This window comes from Lissotriton helveticus, chromosome 2_1, assembly GCF_964261635.1.
Source record: "Lissotriton helveticus chromosome 2_1, aLisHel1.1, whole genome shotgun sequence".
NCBI lineage: Eukaryota > Metazoa > Chordata > Amphibia > Caudata > Salamandridae > Lissotriton > Lissotriton helveticus.
The window spans coordinates 827,715,681-827,735,757 of NC_136059.1; the positions used below are offsets into that span (position 1 = coordinate 827,715,681).

The 20,077-nt window shown below is 45.4% G+C and overlaps 1 protein-coding gene across 1 annotated transcript in view; it reads left to right on the top strand.

Annotated features, from left to right (window-relative positions):
• HSD17B4 (hydroxysteroid 17-beta dehydrogenase 4) overlaps nt 1-20,077 on the top strand; it is an 867,876-nt gene that overhangs the window by 466,013 nt on the left and 381,786 nt on the right. The window contains exons 12-13 of the mRNA XM_078675560.1: nt 6,216-6,325; nt 11,453-11,689. Of these exons, the coding sequence (XP_078531686.1) occupies nt 6,216-6,325; nt 11,453-11,689 (347 nt within the window). The remainder of the gene's footprint in view (nt 1-6,215; nt 6,326-11,452; nt 11,690-20,077) is intronic.

Sequence of the window (20,077 nt, forward strand, 5' to 3'; positions counted from 1 at the left end):
TTAGTGGGGGCCACTGGAGATGGGATTACGAGGACAGCACCACGGGCCTTATTGGGAATATGGACTAATTCTGATGCCACTTCACACCAACGAATGCTCATTAAAATGGGGTTCATTTTGGCCAAAAGGGAGATAGCTCGCAGATGGGGAGCAGTTGGGACTCCAAAGATAGAAGATTGGAAAAGGAAAATCGATCTGAGTTACATACAGGAACAATAAATATATCAAGGGAGAGGATGTCCCAAGAAGTTGTACAAAGTATGGGTAGGATTGACTTGCGATGTTTGAACAATTAAAGTGTCGGCGAATGGGGTTGGGGGTGGGTGAAGGTTTGTGTTGATTTGTGATATATGTATGTTCTATGATTAAAAGTGGGAAGATAGGGTAGGATCGATTGACTTAACTTAGTGAGGGTCATGCCAAGTCTTAAGAAAAGAGCAATCAGGGCTTCCCCTTGAACTCTAAATCAAGTTGACCCTAGTCCATGTTATCCACATAGCCAGACACCTGCTGTGAGAGGAGGAGGCATGGATGACAATTAAAATCACCTACTAATATGGCATAATAAACTTTGTTACTTTGCAATATGTGTTTTTCTTGATCCTGCTGTATGCTCTTTACAACTTCAACTTGCTCGGCGCCAGAACAATTTTTATAATAACTGATTCGAAAAATATCAAGACCTGACTTCACCCTTAAAGTAAGTATTTGGTAATGCCGGGAATATAATTTTGCCCATAATAGGTCAACGTCTAAGAGGAAAGAGATCAGAGTGGCTAATCCGCCTTTAGTTCTGCAGGACAGGAAGCAAATGGCTGTGGTACAAGTCAATTTAAAGCTGCCCACATGGAAACAACTTGGAGCACATGTTTCCTGCATACAAATTATGTTAAAACTCACAAGACGGGTATGACAATCTTGATTTGCCAATTAACTTGACACACCTTTGCATTCCATGTCTCAAGTTTAATTTCCTCCATGCCCCCCTCCCCGCCATCTGTCTAGCAGTACTAAGAATATCTACAAATTCAGATGTCCCTCGAATATTCTCAGGGCACATAACTTATATCCATGCATGCCCTAAGAGTGAAGGGAAAGCCCGTATATCTATCCAGTTCAACTGACAATGGCTTTACTATGGGAACATGAACATTTCTACCTCTTCGACCCCCAATTCTCCTTTTACCCGACTGCTCCTTTGGGACACCTAAAGTCACTTCCTATAGAAAATCCCCAGTGGTACACTTGTAATTCTTGTGCGTTTCTTCCTTAAAATAATGTAATACGGAACCAACAAAAGATGGATGGCAAAATTTATAATTGAGCTCTTCCACACATATTTTTTTTCTGTGTTCACAATCCATGGTACCTGTCTAACCATGATGACCTCATTAGATTGTCTAGATCTCCCAGTTCACTTGAGGCTAGCTCATTTGTTAACCAATTAATGTTTTTGTTTTTAGAGGAAACCATGTTTCCAACTGCTGTGCAAAAGAGCTGGGACATCTTTTAAAATCAACACATATGGCTTTGCAGCCAGAAATAGCTGCAGAAAATCTGCCTTCTGATCCCAATTAATGGTATCGTGCACAGGGGCAGATGGTAAAGACTCGGCATTGAGGACTTTTGTGCATCTGAATCGGTAGTAGTTAAAATAGCAGCGTCTTGGTGGTTTACTGGGTGCCCTTTAACCAATATTAGAAGTCCTCACCCCTCGGTTAGATGTTGCACTGTGGCAAGGCATGGAACAGCCAGGGTACCTAATACACTCGTCCGGACTGTGCTCCACTCAAGCACTGAATATAGCAATATTGCTTGTCCTTATCAGTGTCGTTATTTTAATCAAGCGCTGTACTTTTCAGCTCATTAACGTAGTTTGTAAGATTAGCAACCGCTGAATCTACTGCCTTTAGCCTGCCCAATACATATTCAAACAGACTTTTTTGTATTAATTCTTCCAGCGAACTAAAACGATTGTCCCACATAGACATTGTTTCATTAATCTGCCCTTTATTACTTATAGCATCACGCACTGGCACACTACTATTTTCTGATGAGAGCACTAGGGTACTCCTCATATCAGTAGAGATTGCTATCATATCTTACTTACCTACCCCGCTACTATGGACCCTTACTTGTTTGTGTTTTAGCCACATTGCGCATAACGCTTCTTTGATCTCTTTAGGAGGCGGAGGGCTGGTGTTGGCGCTTGAGGAAGTAGGTATAGAGTACCTAAATCATGATCCACTACACAGAGATTGCTTAGAGGTTTCTTGTCATTATGAAAAACCAGAGCTGTATATAGTGGACATTATTTGTGCAGTTTGAGAAAGCGTTTGTCATTACATTTACCACCTTCTGAGTTAATTCCTAGCACCCCTCTACTCTCCGAATTTTAGAATTTATTAAACCCATCACATTGGACAAGTACGATTTAATAGATTTGTTGGATGTACGTCATGACAACGCAGGCTTTTACACCACGCTGCCATTACGATGCATCCATTACAACGCAAGTCGTTACAACGACTTGCGCTGGCTTTTGGAATAGTATGATTCACTATTCTAACTCCAGCCTACGCAACAGTAGGGAAGGTGTTGGAATAGTAAATCTACTATTCCTTAGTATCTAGCGCCATCCAGCGCAAGTCGTTGTAACGACTTGCGTTGTGATGGCAGCGTTGTAATGGCAGCGCGGTGTAAAGCCCGCGTTGTCATGGCTGTCCCCCGATTTGTTAATTGGTCTATGTGTTCCAGAGACAAAAGCTGACATTTTGCTCTTACCCATAGTGCTCAACGTTCGCTGATGCACACAAATATTAGTCAGGCCCCTAGTAGCAAATGTTGGAGGGAGGGGGGCACCCAAGCCTTTGCCAGAGTATTACCGCCTTAGACGGACCCGTCTTTTACCGGGCCTTCGCCCAGCCACGTCCCGCACTGTGAGCATTGAGGGTGACTTTTACAGCCCATTCTCTCCTCCTCTGAGCTTCTGCGGGTGGGGCAGAGACTGGATTATGGGAGATGCAGGCCCACTGTAGCTTGCAACTCTCTCCTCCAAAGCGTGTGTGGCAATAGTAATTGAGACCAAAGGAGTGAATAATGCAAGCCAAGGGACATGGAAGTTGAACGGTATGGTTGAAGGATCTGAAGCTCGGGGAACATCAGATGGTATTACAGAGTTTTATGAAAAGGGGTGAAGCAGAAAAAAACCCTGTGAATGTAAACTCCAAAGTATATGAAGAGTTGTACCATTGCTTCCAGTGTAGTCCATGCAATGAAAGTGGATGGCATGGTCAATGACATCAAATGCTGTGCTGAGGTACAATCGACATCCCAGCAATCACACATAATTTGAAGGTAGTTAAGGGAGGCCACCAAAATTGACTTGTTCCTATAGAGGGTATAAAGGCTGCTTGCAATGGATCAATATGAATTTGATATGCATGGAGAATCCTGGTAACGATGGATGAATTGAGAATAGGAGTGGCTGGGGGACAATAATCAAGGCGAGTCTGTGAAGAGTAGAGAGTGAAATGGGGCCATGAGAAATAGATTGAAGGGAGTGAAGCTGGACTGAAATGTTTTCCAAAAGAGAGAAAGAATTGAGATTGGTAGAGATCGAGGAAAGACGTGCAAATGAGGTATGAAAGTTAGGTTTTTAGTGTAAAAAACTAAAAAGTAAAGTTCTTGTGTGGAAGATTGTGATGATTTCGCTTGTTTTGGACATAGGATTTGTTATATTTTTAGTTGATTTCTTGTCTTTTTAGATATTCACTTCCTACATGACAAGACATTAAATGAGTCCATGCAAACTTAAAAGCCTGTTTTTAAAGGATTTTAGACAATGTAATGCACTAATGTCTAGGTTTTAATCTCTCAAGTAAGTATTCCCGTATAGTTTCTAATATTTTTCTCTTACCTGTAAGAGGGGGAGAAGTCTGCATCCCTTTTCAGTCCCTAATATGCTGGCTCATGTTATGCTCATTTATTTCTATTACCCTTATACTGAACCAATATTCTCCATTCAAAGTCCGGCTGCCAATTTTCAGACCACACTATTTGATCATATGAGTCAATCTGCATTAGACTGATTTACGTGAATTGCAACTCTTCATATGATGCACCGAGTTATAGATATGAAAAGTGAAGGGAGCAGGATCCTCTGTGCCACACAAAGGGGAGTTAGCCACAGAAGATCCACACTGGAGGTGGGAATGTAGAACTTTACCAAGAGCATAGCATAGTGAAAGCAATGTTGAGTTAGCTGGAAACTTCTGAAGTGGGTGGGAACTTATATGGGGCAATATTCAGGGATGGTGCAGTGTGGAGAATTCAGTGTGAAAGGCCTCACCATCTTTTACTAACTTTTAGAATGGCCGAGTTATCGCTGTGAAATATAATGAAAGTAAAAGACACAGGTACAGCTGCTGTCACCCTGTGGAAGATAACAAACAAAGAGACCAAAACACTAATACTGCAGAAGTGCCAAGCTGAAATAAAACATTAACACTCTAGACCGAGTGAACTCAAAGGCAAGAGAACTTTCTAAAATGTAGAATCCGCACATTCTTAACTCAGTTGATCTGACACATGCCCAGATTCCTCAGTAATGGGCAGCCAAACCATCTTTGCACAAAGGTCAGGCAGCGTAGAGAGCTAGAATGAAATTGTAGAATGCTAATTATAGCTTTGCTTTCCAGTTGTTTAGTAATCAGACGCCTAAATGCAGTTTGACGCTGGCCTCTCACTGGGACCGGTGTCAAAAAACAAACTCAGAAAGGAGGTAGTTTATATTGACCAGCATCAGTATGTAAATATATCTAGATCTACGTGGGATAGGACGGTAAGGCTTGGCAGTGGAGTATATTGGTCCAGCACAAACCACCCCAGCCAAACACTAGAGCGAAATGCTCTGCAAACCCGAATAGTGGGTGTTGTGGCTTATGATCGGGTTATGCAGGCGAAAATGAGAGACCTTCTTGCCTCTCTCCAACTACACGTGGAGCACAACCTCCAGCTTGTTATCTTGTGTGGCAGAAGAACAATCCTTGAACAGTCTCGTTCCTAGGGAGTTACTTTATTTTAGCCCGTTGGCTTGTTCTCTTCCTGGAAACTTGTACTTTGGCCAGAGGGGCAATTTTGCAAACACGGCCGTTTTCTTCCCTGTTAACTACTCCTTCGAAGTTGTTGCAAAGTTTCTTTGTTGCCGAATTTGAAAGAGATCCATTTTAGCACCCTCTCTTCCCCTAGAGGGTCCTCACTGCTGTTTTGCCAGTTGGCAAATCCTCATTGTTCTGAAGAGTGGTCAGCTAGGTAATCCTGGGACTTCTGTTTGGGGTATTTGTAAGGGAAAGCTGCACATCCAATGATTGCTGGATTTTTTTTTTCATATCACGTGTTCACAAAAGCGCTATTTTATTTGATAATGTGGTACAAAAAAGCTTAATTTAAATTGAATAGCTCAAACAATAAATATCCCAAAATGTTCTCGCCTCTAGTGCTCATCTCTAAAGACGAGTGCAGCGGAAGTGTCCCCTTTTTCACCCCACCGTGGAATTACTGTTACCAGGGGTCACAGTAATTCCAGACGTGGGGAACTAATTAAAAGTTTTTGGGGAATAATGGAGAGGGGGTAGGCGGGGGGGCGGGGGCAACCAACATTTCTTAGCTGATTACTGCATGATTCTCATCAACTTCTAACCCCCCTCCCCCCAAATTTGGGGTACTTTTGGCAGTCCAAATCTCTATGTAGCATGTTTAAGAAAACCCAAAAATGTCTGAGAAATGCAAAACTATAGGGTGATTGAGAAGGTGTATGCTTCCAGTGTATAACTTTTGTGCTGTGGATGGGCCAACATGGAGATCAATGTCTAAAATGTAAGAAGGGCTTCGAGAGTTAATCACCAGACCTGTGTCTATCTTGGCCCAGCAGGCCTTCATGAGGCATGTGCTAACTATCAAAAGTCTGCCTATTTCCTCATTGGTGAATCTGCCATCAGGAAGTTTGGTATTATGTGACAGCGCATGTCTGAGCATTATTGACTCATCTTCTTCACTGCGCCCCAGAGCTAAACCAAATCTGCTACACCAAAGAATATTAAGGAATATGGCAAAGCCACCAGTCTTTGCTGCTCAGTTGTTTTCACTTAAAGAAAATGGTCTATGAACTGAGTGGAAATTTGATCTCCTATCCCTTATCTTTCTTATTTTTCCAGATTCTATGCGGCCCATTTATGAGCTGGTGTTCAAACTAGATTCTGAAGAGGGGGTAACAATGAATCCTACCAGTCAACGTGTTTCAGGAGGGTTTTCTACCATTGATGCAGTGAGTACAATGTTAAAGATTTTTTTTGGGGGGGTGGGGGGCTTTGGGACTAAAGCACATGTAGATGGTTCACAGGACACTATTTGTGTAACCTACCTTTTATTAAGCATGTCTGTACAGCAAAGAAAATTAACTAAAATAAAAATTGAACTTTATGGTCAAAGGAGACTTTTTGTTTGGAGAGCTAGACGACAGATTGATGGAAGTGAACTGCTTTCAGCTTCTGATGATTACAAGGTGACTATCTGATGGATCTGGATGCAGTAAACGTATTTAGGTACTTTAAAAATATGATATATGAACATAATACAGCAAAATATTATTTGTGCCTTCTAGCCCCTAGGGCTGGTTGATATTACTCGGGTAGAGCCATGTTTGTGTTTGTTTGGGTGTATTTAATATGGAGACTGTTATGCTATTGCTTTTATCATGATTTCCTCAAGTATTTTGTGACCTGCTTCAATGGATAAGACCAGGGCTATAACACAGTGCCACAAATCCACGGTGTACCGTTCCCCCTGATACTGAAGGGCCTGGAGGCCTAGCCACCTGTTGTCTTTGCCCTAAGCATCTGTTTGAAGAGGGACTGCCTAGTATATAGCTTGGCGGCCCCTTGTAGGAAATTTGGATTAGTGCTTCAGGGGGGTGGAATCCTACTCGAGCAGAAACCACAATTCCTGACAGGTTGAAGTCGCAAGCACACCCGAAATTAACCTCTGCTTAACCTTAGGTAGCTTGGCACAAAGGTATTCAGGCTTAACATTGAGGCAATGTGTAAAGTCATTATGCAGCCATTCAAACAGTTATAAAGTAAAAAACACAACACAAGAAAACTTCCATGCCAATTTAGAAAAAATGTATAGTAAAATGTAATAAATTATTTGAGACCAAACAACCAAAATCCAATTTAGAGAATGGGAGATATGCAATCTTAAAGATAATAGTGCCTAAAAGCATAAAGCGCCAGTTGTGGTTATCTGGTCTTGCCGGACTTTGACAAAGTCACAAGTTCAGGCCGGATAGAAGGACCAAGTTAAACCAACTGAACATAGTACCTTAAATCGAGGTTGCAGAGCGTTGCGAGATTCCCACGTGCAGGGCGCATTGCCAGCAGCAGTTCCAATGGGCTGCGGGCTGAATGCGAGGCCCTGCTCGAGGATGCATCGTGCAATAACAATTCCGCGGCGCTGCTGGACTGCAATGCAAAGTTCTGCGAAGAGGAGGCGTCACTCAGTGGTGCTTCCAAATAGCTGTGGGGTCCTACGTCAGGCATGCATCATGCAGTGCCTGTTCCGATGCAGTTGTGAGGCGATGTGTCTGACTGTGTCAGTTCTACTTGGGCAACAGCTGGGCTGGCAGAGCATCTTCAAGCCCACTTCCAAGGGTCCAGGATTAAGGTGGTACCACTTAGGGGCAAGACTTGCAGCAGACCAAGTCCAGGTGGTGGGTTCAAGTGGTTGGGGCATTTTCTGTCTCTGTGGCTCTGATCAGGAGGCCAGCTAACTAGCTTTCGGAATCACTCTGTTGGTTCGGGGTTCAAGATGCAAGTTCAGTCCTCTTCAGTCAGAAAGAAGGGTAGCAGTCCTTCTTGCAACAGAGCTGCACAGCAGTCCTTCTGAAAATTCCACTGTTCCAGAGGTGTACTGAAGAGTTGGATCGCAGGGTCCAATATTTATACTTGGTGCCAGCTTTGAAGTAGGCGAAGGTTCTGAAGGTTTCCACCCGCAGAGGTGTTTAGAATTTTCAGCCTCACTGCCCTGGCCCCAGCTTTTCTCGGGGCACAACATATTAGTGTCAACCCCTTTGTGAGTGTGCTGGGACAGAGTCATTAAAATGTGCAGGTGTGGTAGGTGACCGCTCCTCCCCCTCATCAAGTCGGAGATTGCCCATCCTGCCAACACTTAGCCCCACTTTGTCTCACTGCCTGGGAGCAATACACAGAAAACAACTGCCAGCTACACCTAGTTATGTAACCCATTATACAGGCTACAGGCACCAAATGGTTTAGAATATGAACATCCTAACATTCTAAAAGTGGAGTTTTCAGAATTGTGACTTAAAATAAGACTTTACCAATAAAGAGGGTTCTAAATTACAATTCGTTAAACACCAAACTCCAAATTCAAACCTGCTCCCAATAGAAAGTTAGCACTTATTAAATGTAATGTGGTAACTCAATGTTATCCTGTGGGAGAGGTAGGCCTTGCAGTAGTGAAAAACGAATTTTAGAGTATATCACTACCAGGACATGTAAAACTTAAAAGTGCATGTCCAACTTTTTAAATACACTACATCCTGCCCTGTGGGCAGTTTAGACCCTACTCTAGGGGTGACTTATATGTATTAAGGAAGGTTTAGGCCTGACAAAAGGTTTATCCTGCCATGTCGAAGTTGCAGTTTAAAACTGAAATCACCGGGTGCAATGGCAGACGTAAGACATGTTTGACAGGCTACTTAACGGGAGTTCTGAAAAGTGGGTGGGGCTGCAACGGTCAATCGCAGCACTAGGGAGGGCGTGCTCCTTACGGCCGACGGGAGCACGGAACGGGTTAAATGGGTGGCACAATTAGTGCTGCTAGCCAATTAGTAGTATTTAATATACAGGACCTGGGTGTATGTAGTACCAATTTACAAGGGATTTATAGTAAATTAAATGTGCCAATTGGGTGTGAGCCAATGTTAGTATGATTTAATGAGTGAGCACACACACTTTACCACTGGTTATCAGCACTAAAGTGAACAAAAATCCTAAGACCAATAGAAAGAAGATCAACAGAAAATGTAGGAGTTGGGCAAAATGTTTGAGGGAAGGCCAACATGTGACTGACAGGGCTAACACTTCCTTAGTTTCATTATGTTTCTGGGGAGATACTAGATCTAGAAATCTTGCTTTATTTCTAAGTGTGAGGTAAGGCCATCCTTGGACCATCCTGCTGAACCATAACTCATTGATTCAGCTGTATAAGCCATCTGGCAAAGCATCTCTGTTTAAAGCAGTTTGATCTGGTGCAGATTGTGATGTGTTGCAAGGTGCATATAAGACTGTGATCAAGACCAAAAAGAACTTTGAGGACCACTTTGTGTGATTATTAAAAGCCCCTGTTGCCGTAATAGACAGTACTCATAATTTTGAAAGTATATTACAACAGCAAAAAGTTTGTCACTATTTAGTGACACATTTCAAGTCAGTCTTGATCAGTTTAGTACTGTTCACAAGGGCGGAGTTGCATGTTTCAGGTACAAACTTCTCTAAATCACCCTATAACTTTTCTGCCCATTTACTATCGGGGAAGCAGACTAGTCAGTTAACATTACAGTTATGCACAAAGCTCTGGGATTAAATGTTAACCCCTCCAATGTATGGCATATCTGCTGGAACTTTCTGAAAGGAAGGGCTAATCCAAGAATAATGAAGGGACCATTGATCATTCCAGTTTATAAGAATGTCTCCTGGGAAAGCCCGGATAACTATCACCTTATGTCTTTAATTGACTCAATGTGTAAACTGTTAGAGATTATTTTCTTTAAAGGTCTCAGTCCTGTGACTAGTCTAGGCAGTGTTCTGTAGGGGGATAAACATGGTTGTACATGGCTTCCGTTCGCAGATGCTTATGTTGTTGTTTACAAAGTTAAGGCAGTTCAAGATCTCTCTGAAATGCATTTATCTTAATCTTAATTTGATTTTGAATGTTATCTATTTATTTGTTTTGCTTGAGGGCGGCGCATGTTCATTTTAGATGTGAAAAGAATGGCCGTTAAGATAAACCAACGTCTTGGGTCAGAGCTGTGTCCTGCCTCCTCCTTTTTTTTTTTTTTTTTTTTTAGCTTATTCATTAATTGATGTTGGACCCCACCTGTTGATTGCACAGCCTATTACCCTAAGATCTTTTCTAATAACTCGGTTTTAATTTCAGCTTCATAGCAGCCAGGGCCTAAAATCATTGTCCCAAATCTTTTCTTGATATGCTAAGCCAAATGTTAAGAATTAACTACTACAAATACTACATTTATGACCATTTATACCCCAAAACACTGCCTTCTGCCAGGTCATTAGACACTGTTTCCATTCCAGGACATTTCTGTGTTAACCTAATGCACTACGCGTGTTGTAGTCTTGTTTTGCTTCTGTTGAACTACTTAGACTAAAACATCCGTATATAATGGATATAAAGATTTGCAGTGGAACCTTAAGGATTGGGGACAGTGTCTATAATGACCTTGAGTGAGTTGTTCATCCAAGCTGCAGGTGAGGGCCCACAATGGATGTGTAAAGGTAATAAGGTTGTTAGAACCCTAAAACTCGAACAAATTAGGGCAGCGGAAGACAAACTTTACAATATTTTTATTGTGTTAGTTCATAAATTTCCTTTAGCCGTGCTACCATCACATTATTTAACTGGTGTTTTAAATATATTATAAGCTGCACATATCTTTTTTACAATCTTCTTTTACTAAATATACCAATTTAAAAAGCTGAAGCTTCCTTTTAATATTTGATGCCTATCAGGACCTCTTTTTTCACCAGTGGTAACAGCCACAGAGATATTTTATATAATAGCCTTCTAGCCTGCCGTAGTGGGCTATACGGCTATTAAAGGGCCCGCTCCAGCATTAAAGGCCCGAGCCAAAGGGAGCGGGACGTTAATAGCCGGTATAGCCCAGCTATGAAGGGCTATCAGACTATTAGAATGTTCTAACAAATAAAACAAAGACCTCTCGAAGCCCGAGGGGATTTAAATCTCCTCGAGCTCCGAGAGGCCTTTGTGAAAACATTGGAATGTTGCTTTGCGGGCCTTTACCGGCCCGTAGAAGCACGGAGCACTCCATTGTCTTCAACGTAGTGCTCCACATTCCAATGTTCTTCTAAGAGGTATATACCAGGCTGCCATTATGAATAAATACAGCAGAGCACGACTAAACATCTGCTACAGCTTTATTTCTTGGATGGAAAAAATATTTAGTTTGCTCTCTCATTCTTCTGGGAAGTAATTATGAGGAAAACCGAATACATGTAAATTACTTTCTTTTTAAGTACATACAACAATTATGTGCGCCTTTATTGATGACACACAAGAGCATTTTAGACAGAACAGTTAAATGATTTTCGTTCTTATTCTTTCTCTGCAGGGTCAAGCAGTTGGTTACCAGTTACCCTCTTCAACGTATTCCTACAACCATTTGCAGCCCATTCTGTATGCACTTGGGGTGGGAATGTCTACCAAAGAGGCAGACCACCTGAAATTCCTATATGAAGGAAGTGAAGACTTTAGCTGCTTGCCAACCTTTGGAGTAATCCCTTCAATGGCAGCCATGATGAGTGGTGGGCTGGCCACGGTTCCAGGGCTGAATATTGATTTTACAAGGGTATGTGTATTACATATATGTGGTTTTCGAATATTCGATAATGAGTTTTTCGAAACGGCAATAGTGATTCAGTCAAATTCCCAGATATGCCCCTTCTAGTGCCCTGACCACAGTTCATCTCATTTCTTCAGCAGCGTCTTGCTCTTCATTAGAGCTTTGACTTCTTTCCCTACCTTCTTTCCAACCAGTTAGGAACCCTGCTCTTGAGGCATAGAATAGACCCTGCGCCTAAAAACCATGCTTTTGATTTGAACTCTCATAGGTTCTTGCGTGCCCTTCTTTTTGCCTGAATTGACTTACGGTTCGTCCCTTGTACATCACTAGTGGTCTTTTAGAGTTTAAGTTTACATTTTTAGATGAGTTATGCAGTGTACTTTCTTCTCTGTATTATTTGTTGTGGGGGGGACTTCTCTTAGGAGCATGTTGAATATGGCTTTAATTTAAAAAATTTAAAAACGTTCAAAAAGTGGACCCAACTGCCTTTTCACTTCCATTGATACTTATCACCATTTCAAATTGTGCGTTGATTGTTGGGGACACCAGAGTGCACACAGCCTGTTTCATGTGTCTAGAGGACTGCCACCTGGTGTGTCCCTTTGACAATTCTTTCTAACTGTCACAAAGGTCTCTCAAAAGCTGTATACTCTTCATGAAAGACAAAGGCAGTGTGCAGTACCAACTACAACAGCTGATGGTCTTGTTGGGCACTAGAACGTATACTTTATTAGAAATAAATGTGAGAGTAATGTATTGGTTTTGTGTTATGCGAGCCTCTGAAGTTCAAGATTTATAAGTCGCTTAGGAGGTGTTGCAGCAAAACTAAGAGGAAAGAGCTTCTGGAGTATGGTTATACGAGGTCCTATTGGGTCAGGTGGGCAACCACCCCAACATCTTTAAATCTTTCTCGATCTACAAGACTGTATGATTCCTGACATTGGCGGCATTTGGTGCTCTACCCATCAGCATGCTTGATGTAGTCAGTAAGATGTCAGGTCAGACCCAAGAGCTGTTGCACATTTCTCCCAGACAACCACAGTGGAAAACAGAGCTTCGTCTGTCTGGGACAATTCAGACCATCTGTGGAAAACAATGGCATTGATCTCTACTTTTATTATAGCTGTAGTCGGAGAGGCTTACGAGGAGACTCTCCCAGACGAAGAAACTGAGTGTGTGACCACTAATCTCTCTGATCCTCTCTTATTTAACATATGTGTTAAATGATGAAATACAGCCACCTCAGAATTTCGAATGTTGTCCTCTAAGCTAATGTGGTTGTTTTCTAAAACCTGCTTAGGATGATGTACTGAAAGGTAAGATAGCTATAGAATAGCACCTCTTTCCCTGAACACAGTTACATGAATACCAATGTTATCAATGGGCTGTAAGGCAAGGGAAACAACGTGTCCCGTTGTTTGCCTGGGCTTCATCACCAGTTTAATAAGCAGGAATTTGAGTGTCTTTTCTTTATGACGATCAATAATGTTCTGACTATATGTTACCAATGACAAGGAATGCCCCAATATTTGGAGATCCTTCATGGTGCAAACAGCCCATCTGTTGAATACATTGCTAGTTGACATCCATACCCTACTCGACCTTTTAAGGTTTGAGTGCAGTGAAAATTGTTTTTCCTCCATCCACCTGAACCTCATATTAGCATCAATTAGCACTTAGGGAGATGTCAGGCTTATCAACTAAAATAGAGTTAGCAAGACATGAATATTATGAATTGCTTGCAAAGCCACGCAGCAGCTCAGCCACAAATAAATGTCTCTGCGTCCTGTGAAGCTGAAGTCTCTGGAAGGGACTATCTGTTGTTGAGGTGATGGATTCAGCCTCACAATGAACATCTCAGCTTAGCCTCATAGTTAAATGCTTCTCAGTCCACTGATGGCATCCTCCTTGACTACAAGTAGTTCAGTTAAACCAATGCCATCTTTTTCTGAACCTGAAATATAATGCCGCTTAAAGGACCCCTGAGGTAGATATAAGGAACAATTGGAGGATGTCAAATACGACCCTTGCACATGTCTGCTTTAGTGTTAGGATTGAATGGTATGCTCACAAATTTGTTACGTTTTGGGTGTTTGATTTCTAAAAAGCTTACTATGCCATTGTTATACTCCTATTAACTAGTGAATCAGCTGCTTGTTTTTAGGGGTGTATTACTATGTTTAACTCACCGAGGTTTGACATCAGAGGGGCGTTTTTCGATTTATATAACTGTCCTCATTGAGAGTATCCGAAGAGAGTTCAGCCTAGACTCTACTTGGATTCAATCTCTATTATGGGATTTCATTTACTACTTTGGTGTAACTTTGATAAGGGAAAATACCCAATTGGCTTGGTCAGCTTTGGTTAAATCAGGTACAGTTGACAAGTCTGCGGTATCCCTGTGGCACCTTTTGAACTAGCAGTTTACAGGTGAAAGAAGGAGCGTCATCCGGAAACTCGCCAGTTCAAAAGACGTTTTAGGACTGTATCACATTCCTCCTTTTGGATAACTTACAAGGAAGACTGATTAAAGAATAACAATGAATTATACTTTATAAAGTCATTAATTTGACTGTCTGAAAAAGGCTGTAGTTATAGATTCCTTACCTTAGAATTACCCCCAGGCGTCAGACTGGATGCAGAGAAATATTTTCGTAGCAATTCCCCTTGCGCGTCGGTAGGTGGAGTCGGTCGACTCCGCGACCATCGTCGTGGTCGCCAGGATGACGTTGCAGTTTCTACATATACGCTGCCCTTCTGCGCTGACGTCAATTCTTTCTTTTGTCCGTGCCAGCCAGCGCAGATCCAGAACTTGCCCCTTAGTCATTTTTTGACTAAACTTTTTCAACATTTGTCGACATCTTTTTCGAGTCGACTTTTTGTCGACATCTTTTTAGAGTCTTCGACTCCTGGTGCACGAGGGATGTCCTATCGATCGTCGGACCGGATTCAAGCCCTGTGACCCTTGTCACAAGCTGATGTCTGTTACTGATCCGCACCTCGTGTGTCTCTGGTGCCTGGAGAGCGACCACGACCAAAAGTCATGCTCTGACTGCCGGATCATGAACCCGAAGTCTTTTCAGGAGTGGTCCCAAAAGCATTTGGAGGCCCGTCATTAGGCTCCGCGACATTAGAGGGCTCGGTCGAGAGGAAGGTTGCGGGACCGGTCGCGGAGTCACCATTACTCGTCCTCGAAACCTTTGCACCCCTTGGGTAAGTCAAAGCACAGAAGAAGGCGCTCTTCGCCTTCTCCCCGTACATCGGCCAACGCGACATGGGACCCGGAGCATCGTCGCTCTCCATCTTTGGAGTCCACTGGGACGGCTCTGCGCTTCCCTCCCTTTCCTGGAGCCGGCGCCTTGCCCAGCTTCGTGCATTTCACGAAGCGCTACACAGCGTCTTTGGGCAGCCCGACTCCGCAGGCATGCCTTCGGGCCCCACGGAAACAGCTGGGGGCACCTGGGCCTTCGATGCTGGCATCTCCGGAGGGCCCCTAAGGCCTGGATCCGGATTAGCGCATATCACCTTCCCTGTACGTTCCCCAGCGCTAATTTCAGTGAATACACCCCCAACGCTGGTTTTGTCCCCAACTTTCATCGACCCCAGTCTCACCCCCGACTTGGACCCGGTGCCCGACCGACTCTGGAGGGTATTTTTTTACCGCTGTTCATCCCTGCCGTTCCCTATCGCCCTAAGTGGCAGCCAGAGGAGGGTGATGAGGACTCGGAGGTCTAATTACCCTCTAGCTGACCAACTGGAAGAGCCGGACTGGGGAGAGGAGTTGGATAATGCCAGTGATCCGGATACCTCCCCAGACCTTAGTATGCTTTCTCCCCCTACCGTGGCTATGGAGTAGGTATCTTCCTACGCTGTGGAGTTGCGTAGGGCAGCTGAGGCCTTGGGCCTCGAGCTTCCTAATGTGGTGGTCAGGACTAACCTCCTGACAGAGGTGCTTCAGCCGGCTGCGGCTTCTTAGGAACCCCTGCTGCCTTTTAATGAGGCCCTCACTGACATCCTTCTGGTCACTTGGTCCAAGCCCAGCACAGGGGCTCCTATGGACAGGATGATTGCCCGACGCCACCGCCTGGCTCCGGGCAACCCACTTTTCCTCTCCCAACCCCTAAGCACTTGGTGGTCCAAGCCTTATTCTTGAAAGGCACATTCACTTTTGCTCCCCCTGATAGGGAATCCAAGAAGCTGGACCATCTTGTGAAGATGTTTTCTTCCATCAGCTTAGGGCTGTAGTTGGTGAACACCGCATGCCTCTTGGGTTGTTATACCCGGTGTGGGATACGCTTGCACAAGTGTTGCCACAGTGAACGGAGGAGGGCCAGGCCGTGCTCACCTGCACAGTTGCTTAGGGTCGAGACGCAGCTAAGTTCACCATCCGATGTGGGCTGCATACCGCAGATTCTCTGGGTAGAACGGTTTCCACATCGGTAGCCCTGAGGCGCTATACCTGGTTGAGGACGTCTGGCTTTATTGGGGATGTCCAATCCCCCCTTTTGGACATGCCCTTTGATGGCCGTCGCCTGCTTGGTGACAAGGTGGACTCAGCGCTCAAGCGTTTAAAGGATTCTAGGGCTACGGCCAGATCCTTGGGCCTCGCGGCAACCTCTCGCCCCACGCAGTCTGCCTTTCACGGCTACTGAAGAGGTGCCCCACCACGTTCCATCCAAGGTCACGTGGGACCCAGCGACGCAGATCTGGGTTCCAGCGGGCAGGCCAGTCCACCCAAAGCCCCTTCTACAGCAGCCTCCAAACCTTCCTAGTCCCACCTTTCATGGCCACCAGAGGCCAGTGAGCGGACGGATTCGCCATCACCTCCCCATTGGCAAACCATCACGTTGGACAGGTGAGTTTTGCAGATAGTCCAAAGGGGCTGCTCCCTCCTCTTCGAGACTACCCCACCCTTCATGCCACCAGTAGTCCATCGCATGTCGGAGGATCACTTGACACTTCTCCGCCAGAAAGTTACGGCTCTCTTGGCCAAGGGAGCTATCTAACAGGTCACTGTGCCAGAAGTAGGTTGTGGTTGCCTCTCCCACTACTTTCTGGTACCCAAGAAGGACAAAGGACTGCATCCTTTCTTAGACCTCTGGACCACCAATCGCTTCCTCCGGAAGGAGAAGTTCAGAATGTTAACTTTGGCTGAGGTCTTGTCTGCCCTCGACCGTGGAGAATGGATGGTAGCGTTAGACTTGCAGGACGCTTATTTTCACATCCCCGTTCTACCAGCCCACAGGTTCACGGTAGACTTGAGCATTTTCAGTTTACTGTGCTCCCCTTTGTCCTCACCAGTGCCCCTCAGGTGTTCACGAAAGTGATGGCGGTGGTTTCAGCTCATCTTCGGGGAACGGTGTTCAGTTGGTTTTCTTCCTTTCTAGCCGGCCGCCGGCAAACGGTCTGGGCCGCTCCGGATTCCGCCGTGATGCCGCCTCTGGGAGTCGGGGTCCCTCAGGGCTCTATTTTGAGCCCGACCCTCTTTAATATCTTCATGACCCCTTTGGCGGCTTTGGCGGAGTCTTTCGGGGCCCGGATCGTATCGTACGCCGACGATACCCAGCTCCTCTTCTCGTGTAAGAGAGGAGTGGACTTTGAGGGGGAAAGTATCCGGGATTGCCTTGAGGCTGTGTTTCAATGGTTCCATCTACACAGCCTCAAGTGCAACCCCGATAAGTCCGAGGTACTTTTCTTCGGGTGTGACGTGGAACCAGAGTGGCGGGCCTGGTGGCCTATCAACATGGCCCCCCCTTCGTGCTCATCCCAATGGGCTAAGAACCTGGGAGTGAAGTTGGACACGGGGCTAACAATGAAGGCTCAGATCCTCGGAGTGTCGGGTATGTGTTTCGGCCTCCTGAAGATGCTACGGAGGTTTCTTCCCCTACTATCGGAGGAGCACAGGAGGCTGACAGTGCAGGCCCTGATAGGGTCCAGGTTGGATTATTCCAACGTTCTATACCTGGGCCTGCCAGAATACCTGCTACAGCGGCTGCAAGTTGTGCAGAACGCTGCGGCGCGTGCAATCTATGGATTGAACAGACGGGCCAGTGCTACGGTTCTGTTACAGTCCTTGCACTGGCTGCCAATCCGTAAGCGGATCGCCTTTAAGACCTTGACTCTGACGTACAAAGCGCTCCATGCGACGGGGGCTAAGTACCTCCAGAGGAGACTCACCTTTTACCAACCGGCGCGCTCCCTGAGGTCAGAATCTTTACTTCTGGCGACCGTTCCTCGAGTAAAGCGTGCACGCCTGGGAGGCCGCTCATTTGGTTTACTGGCGCCCCAACTGTGGAACTCTTTGCCCCTGTCTCTTCGGGGAGCATCTAGTTTATTAGCCTTCAGAAAGGACCTTAAAACGTGGCTATTCTCCCAGTAGGTCCTCGCTATTTTATTTTTTTTTGTTGTTGACTGTGTAGCTGTTATTCCCTTTTTAATGTGTTATGTTAGTTTTACTGCAGCCTGTTAATTAAAAGCGCCGGGACACTCTTTTTGAGTAGCCGTGCGCTCTATAAAAGCCACTATAACATAACATAACATAACATCTGCACAGATCAGGGGTTCCAGTCTTCCTCTATCTCGACGACTGGCTGTTAAAGGCGGGCTCACCCCAGGCTGTCGTCTTCCACCTCCAGACTATGGCGGACCTCCTGTATCCGCTGGGGTTCACGATCAACGTGCCGAAGTCGCACCCGATTCCCTCTCTTAAGCTTGTTTCATCAGAGCAGTTCTGGATACAGCACAGTTTCGGGCATATCCTTTGAGCAGCGAGTCCGGGACATATTCAGGCTATGATACTGTTGTTTCAGCCCCTATCCTGGATTTTGATGAGAATGATCCTGAGGCTGCCGGGCCTCAGGGCATCCTGCATCCTGCAGGTGGATCATGCCAGATGGCATATGCGGGCTCTGCAGTGGGACCTGAAGTTTCAGTGGGTGCAGCATCAGGGGATTCTTTCCGATGTCGCCCAGATCTCGGATGGGACTGCAGGTCAGTTGCAGTAGTTGCTCACGAACCAGGATTGGGTCAACGGCAGATTCTTCTCCCTTCCCCAACCATAGTTCACAGTGGTGTCAGATGCGTCACTCCTGGGATGGGACGGCCACATGGGAGAGTCGGAGATCAGAGGCCCTTGGTCTCCGGCGGAGTCCGGACTCCACATAAACCTTCTGGAACTTCGGGTGATCCATCTTGCACTGAAGGCATTCCTTCCTTCTTTCAAAGGCAGAGTAGTGCAGGTGTTCACGATCAACACCACTGCCATGTGGTACTGCAACAAACAGGGCGTGGTGGGGTTGGGTTGTGGACTCTGTGTCAGGAGGAGCATCGCCTTTGGACATGGCTGGAACATCAGGGCATATCCCTGGTGCTTCAACACCTGGCAGGTTCCCTGAACGCCAGGGTGGACAAACTCAGCCACTGGTGCATGACGGATCACAAATGGTGCAAGGTCTCTTTCAGCAGTGGGGAGAGCCTTGTTTAGATCTATTCGCCTCTGGAGAGAACGTGCAATGTCAGCAGTTCTGCGCGTTGGAGTTTCCAGCAGGGCTCTGCTCTGGGCACCCTTAAAAGCTATCTGTCGGCCATTTCGCCCTTTCTTTGCCTTCCTGATCAGCCTTCTCTTTTCAAGTCCCCTTTTGTAAACAGATTTCTGAAGGGCATTACTCATCTTTTTCCTCCTTCTCCTTTCGTAATGTCCCAGTGGGACTTGAATCTTGTACTTACTTAATTTATGTGTGCTCCCTTTGAGTTACTGCATAATTGTCGTCTTCATCTCCTTACTTTAAAGACTGCTTTCCTGATTGCCGTCACCTCTGCTCGCAGGCTGAGTGAGCTTCAGGCCCTGTCTTCCAAGCCTCCCTTTCATTCTGTTCATCCGGTCGAAGTGGTCCTTTGCTCTAGGCCATCTTTTCTGCCCAAAGTGTTTACCTCTTCTCACATAAGTCAGACAATCACATTGCCCTCCTTCTTCCCGCCTCCACACCCTTCCAAAGAGGAGGAGAGACTCCACCGTCTGGACCCAAAACATGCACTGTCCTTCTACCTTGCCCGCAGTAAAGAATTCCAGGTGGACGATCAACTCTTCATGGGTTATGTGGGCGCCGAGAAAGATCGGGCCGTGCGCAAACATACCGTCTCGCCTTGGGTTGTCTTAGGCATCAAGATCTGTTATTCTTTGGCAAAAAAGGAACATCCAGTAGGCCTGCGCACCCACTCTACCAGGGCGACGGCAGCCACTACATGGAGTTCCGCTGGTTGACATCTGCCAGGCAGCCACGTGGGCATCCTGCACACGTTCAGTAAACATTACTGCCTGGACAGCCAAGCCCGGAGAGACAGCTTCTTTGGCCGTTCTGTTCTCCAGGCTTCCTGGTGTGAACTTAGTTTGCAGAC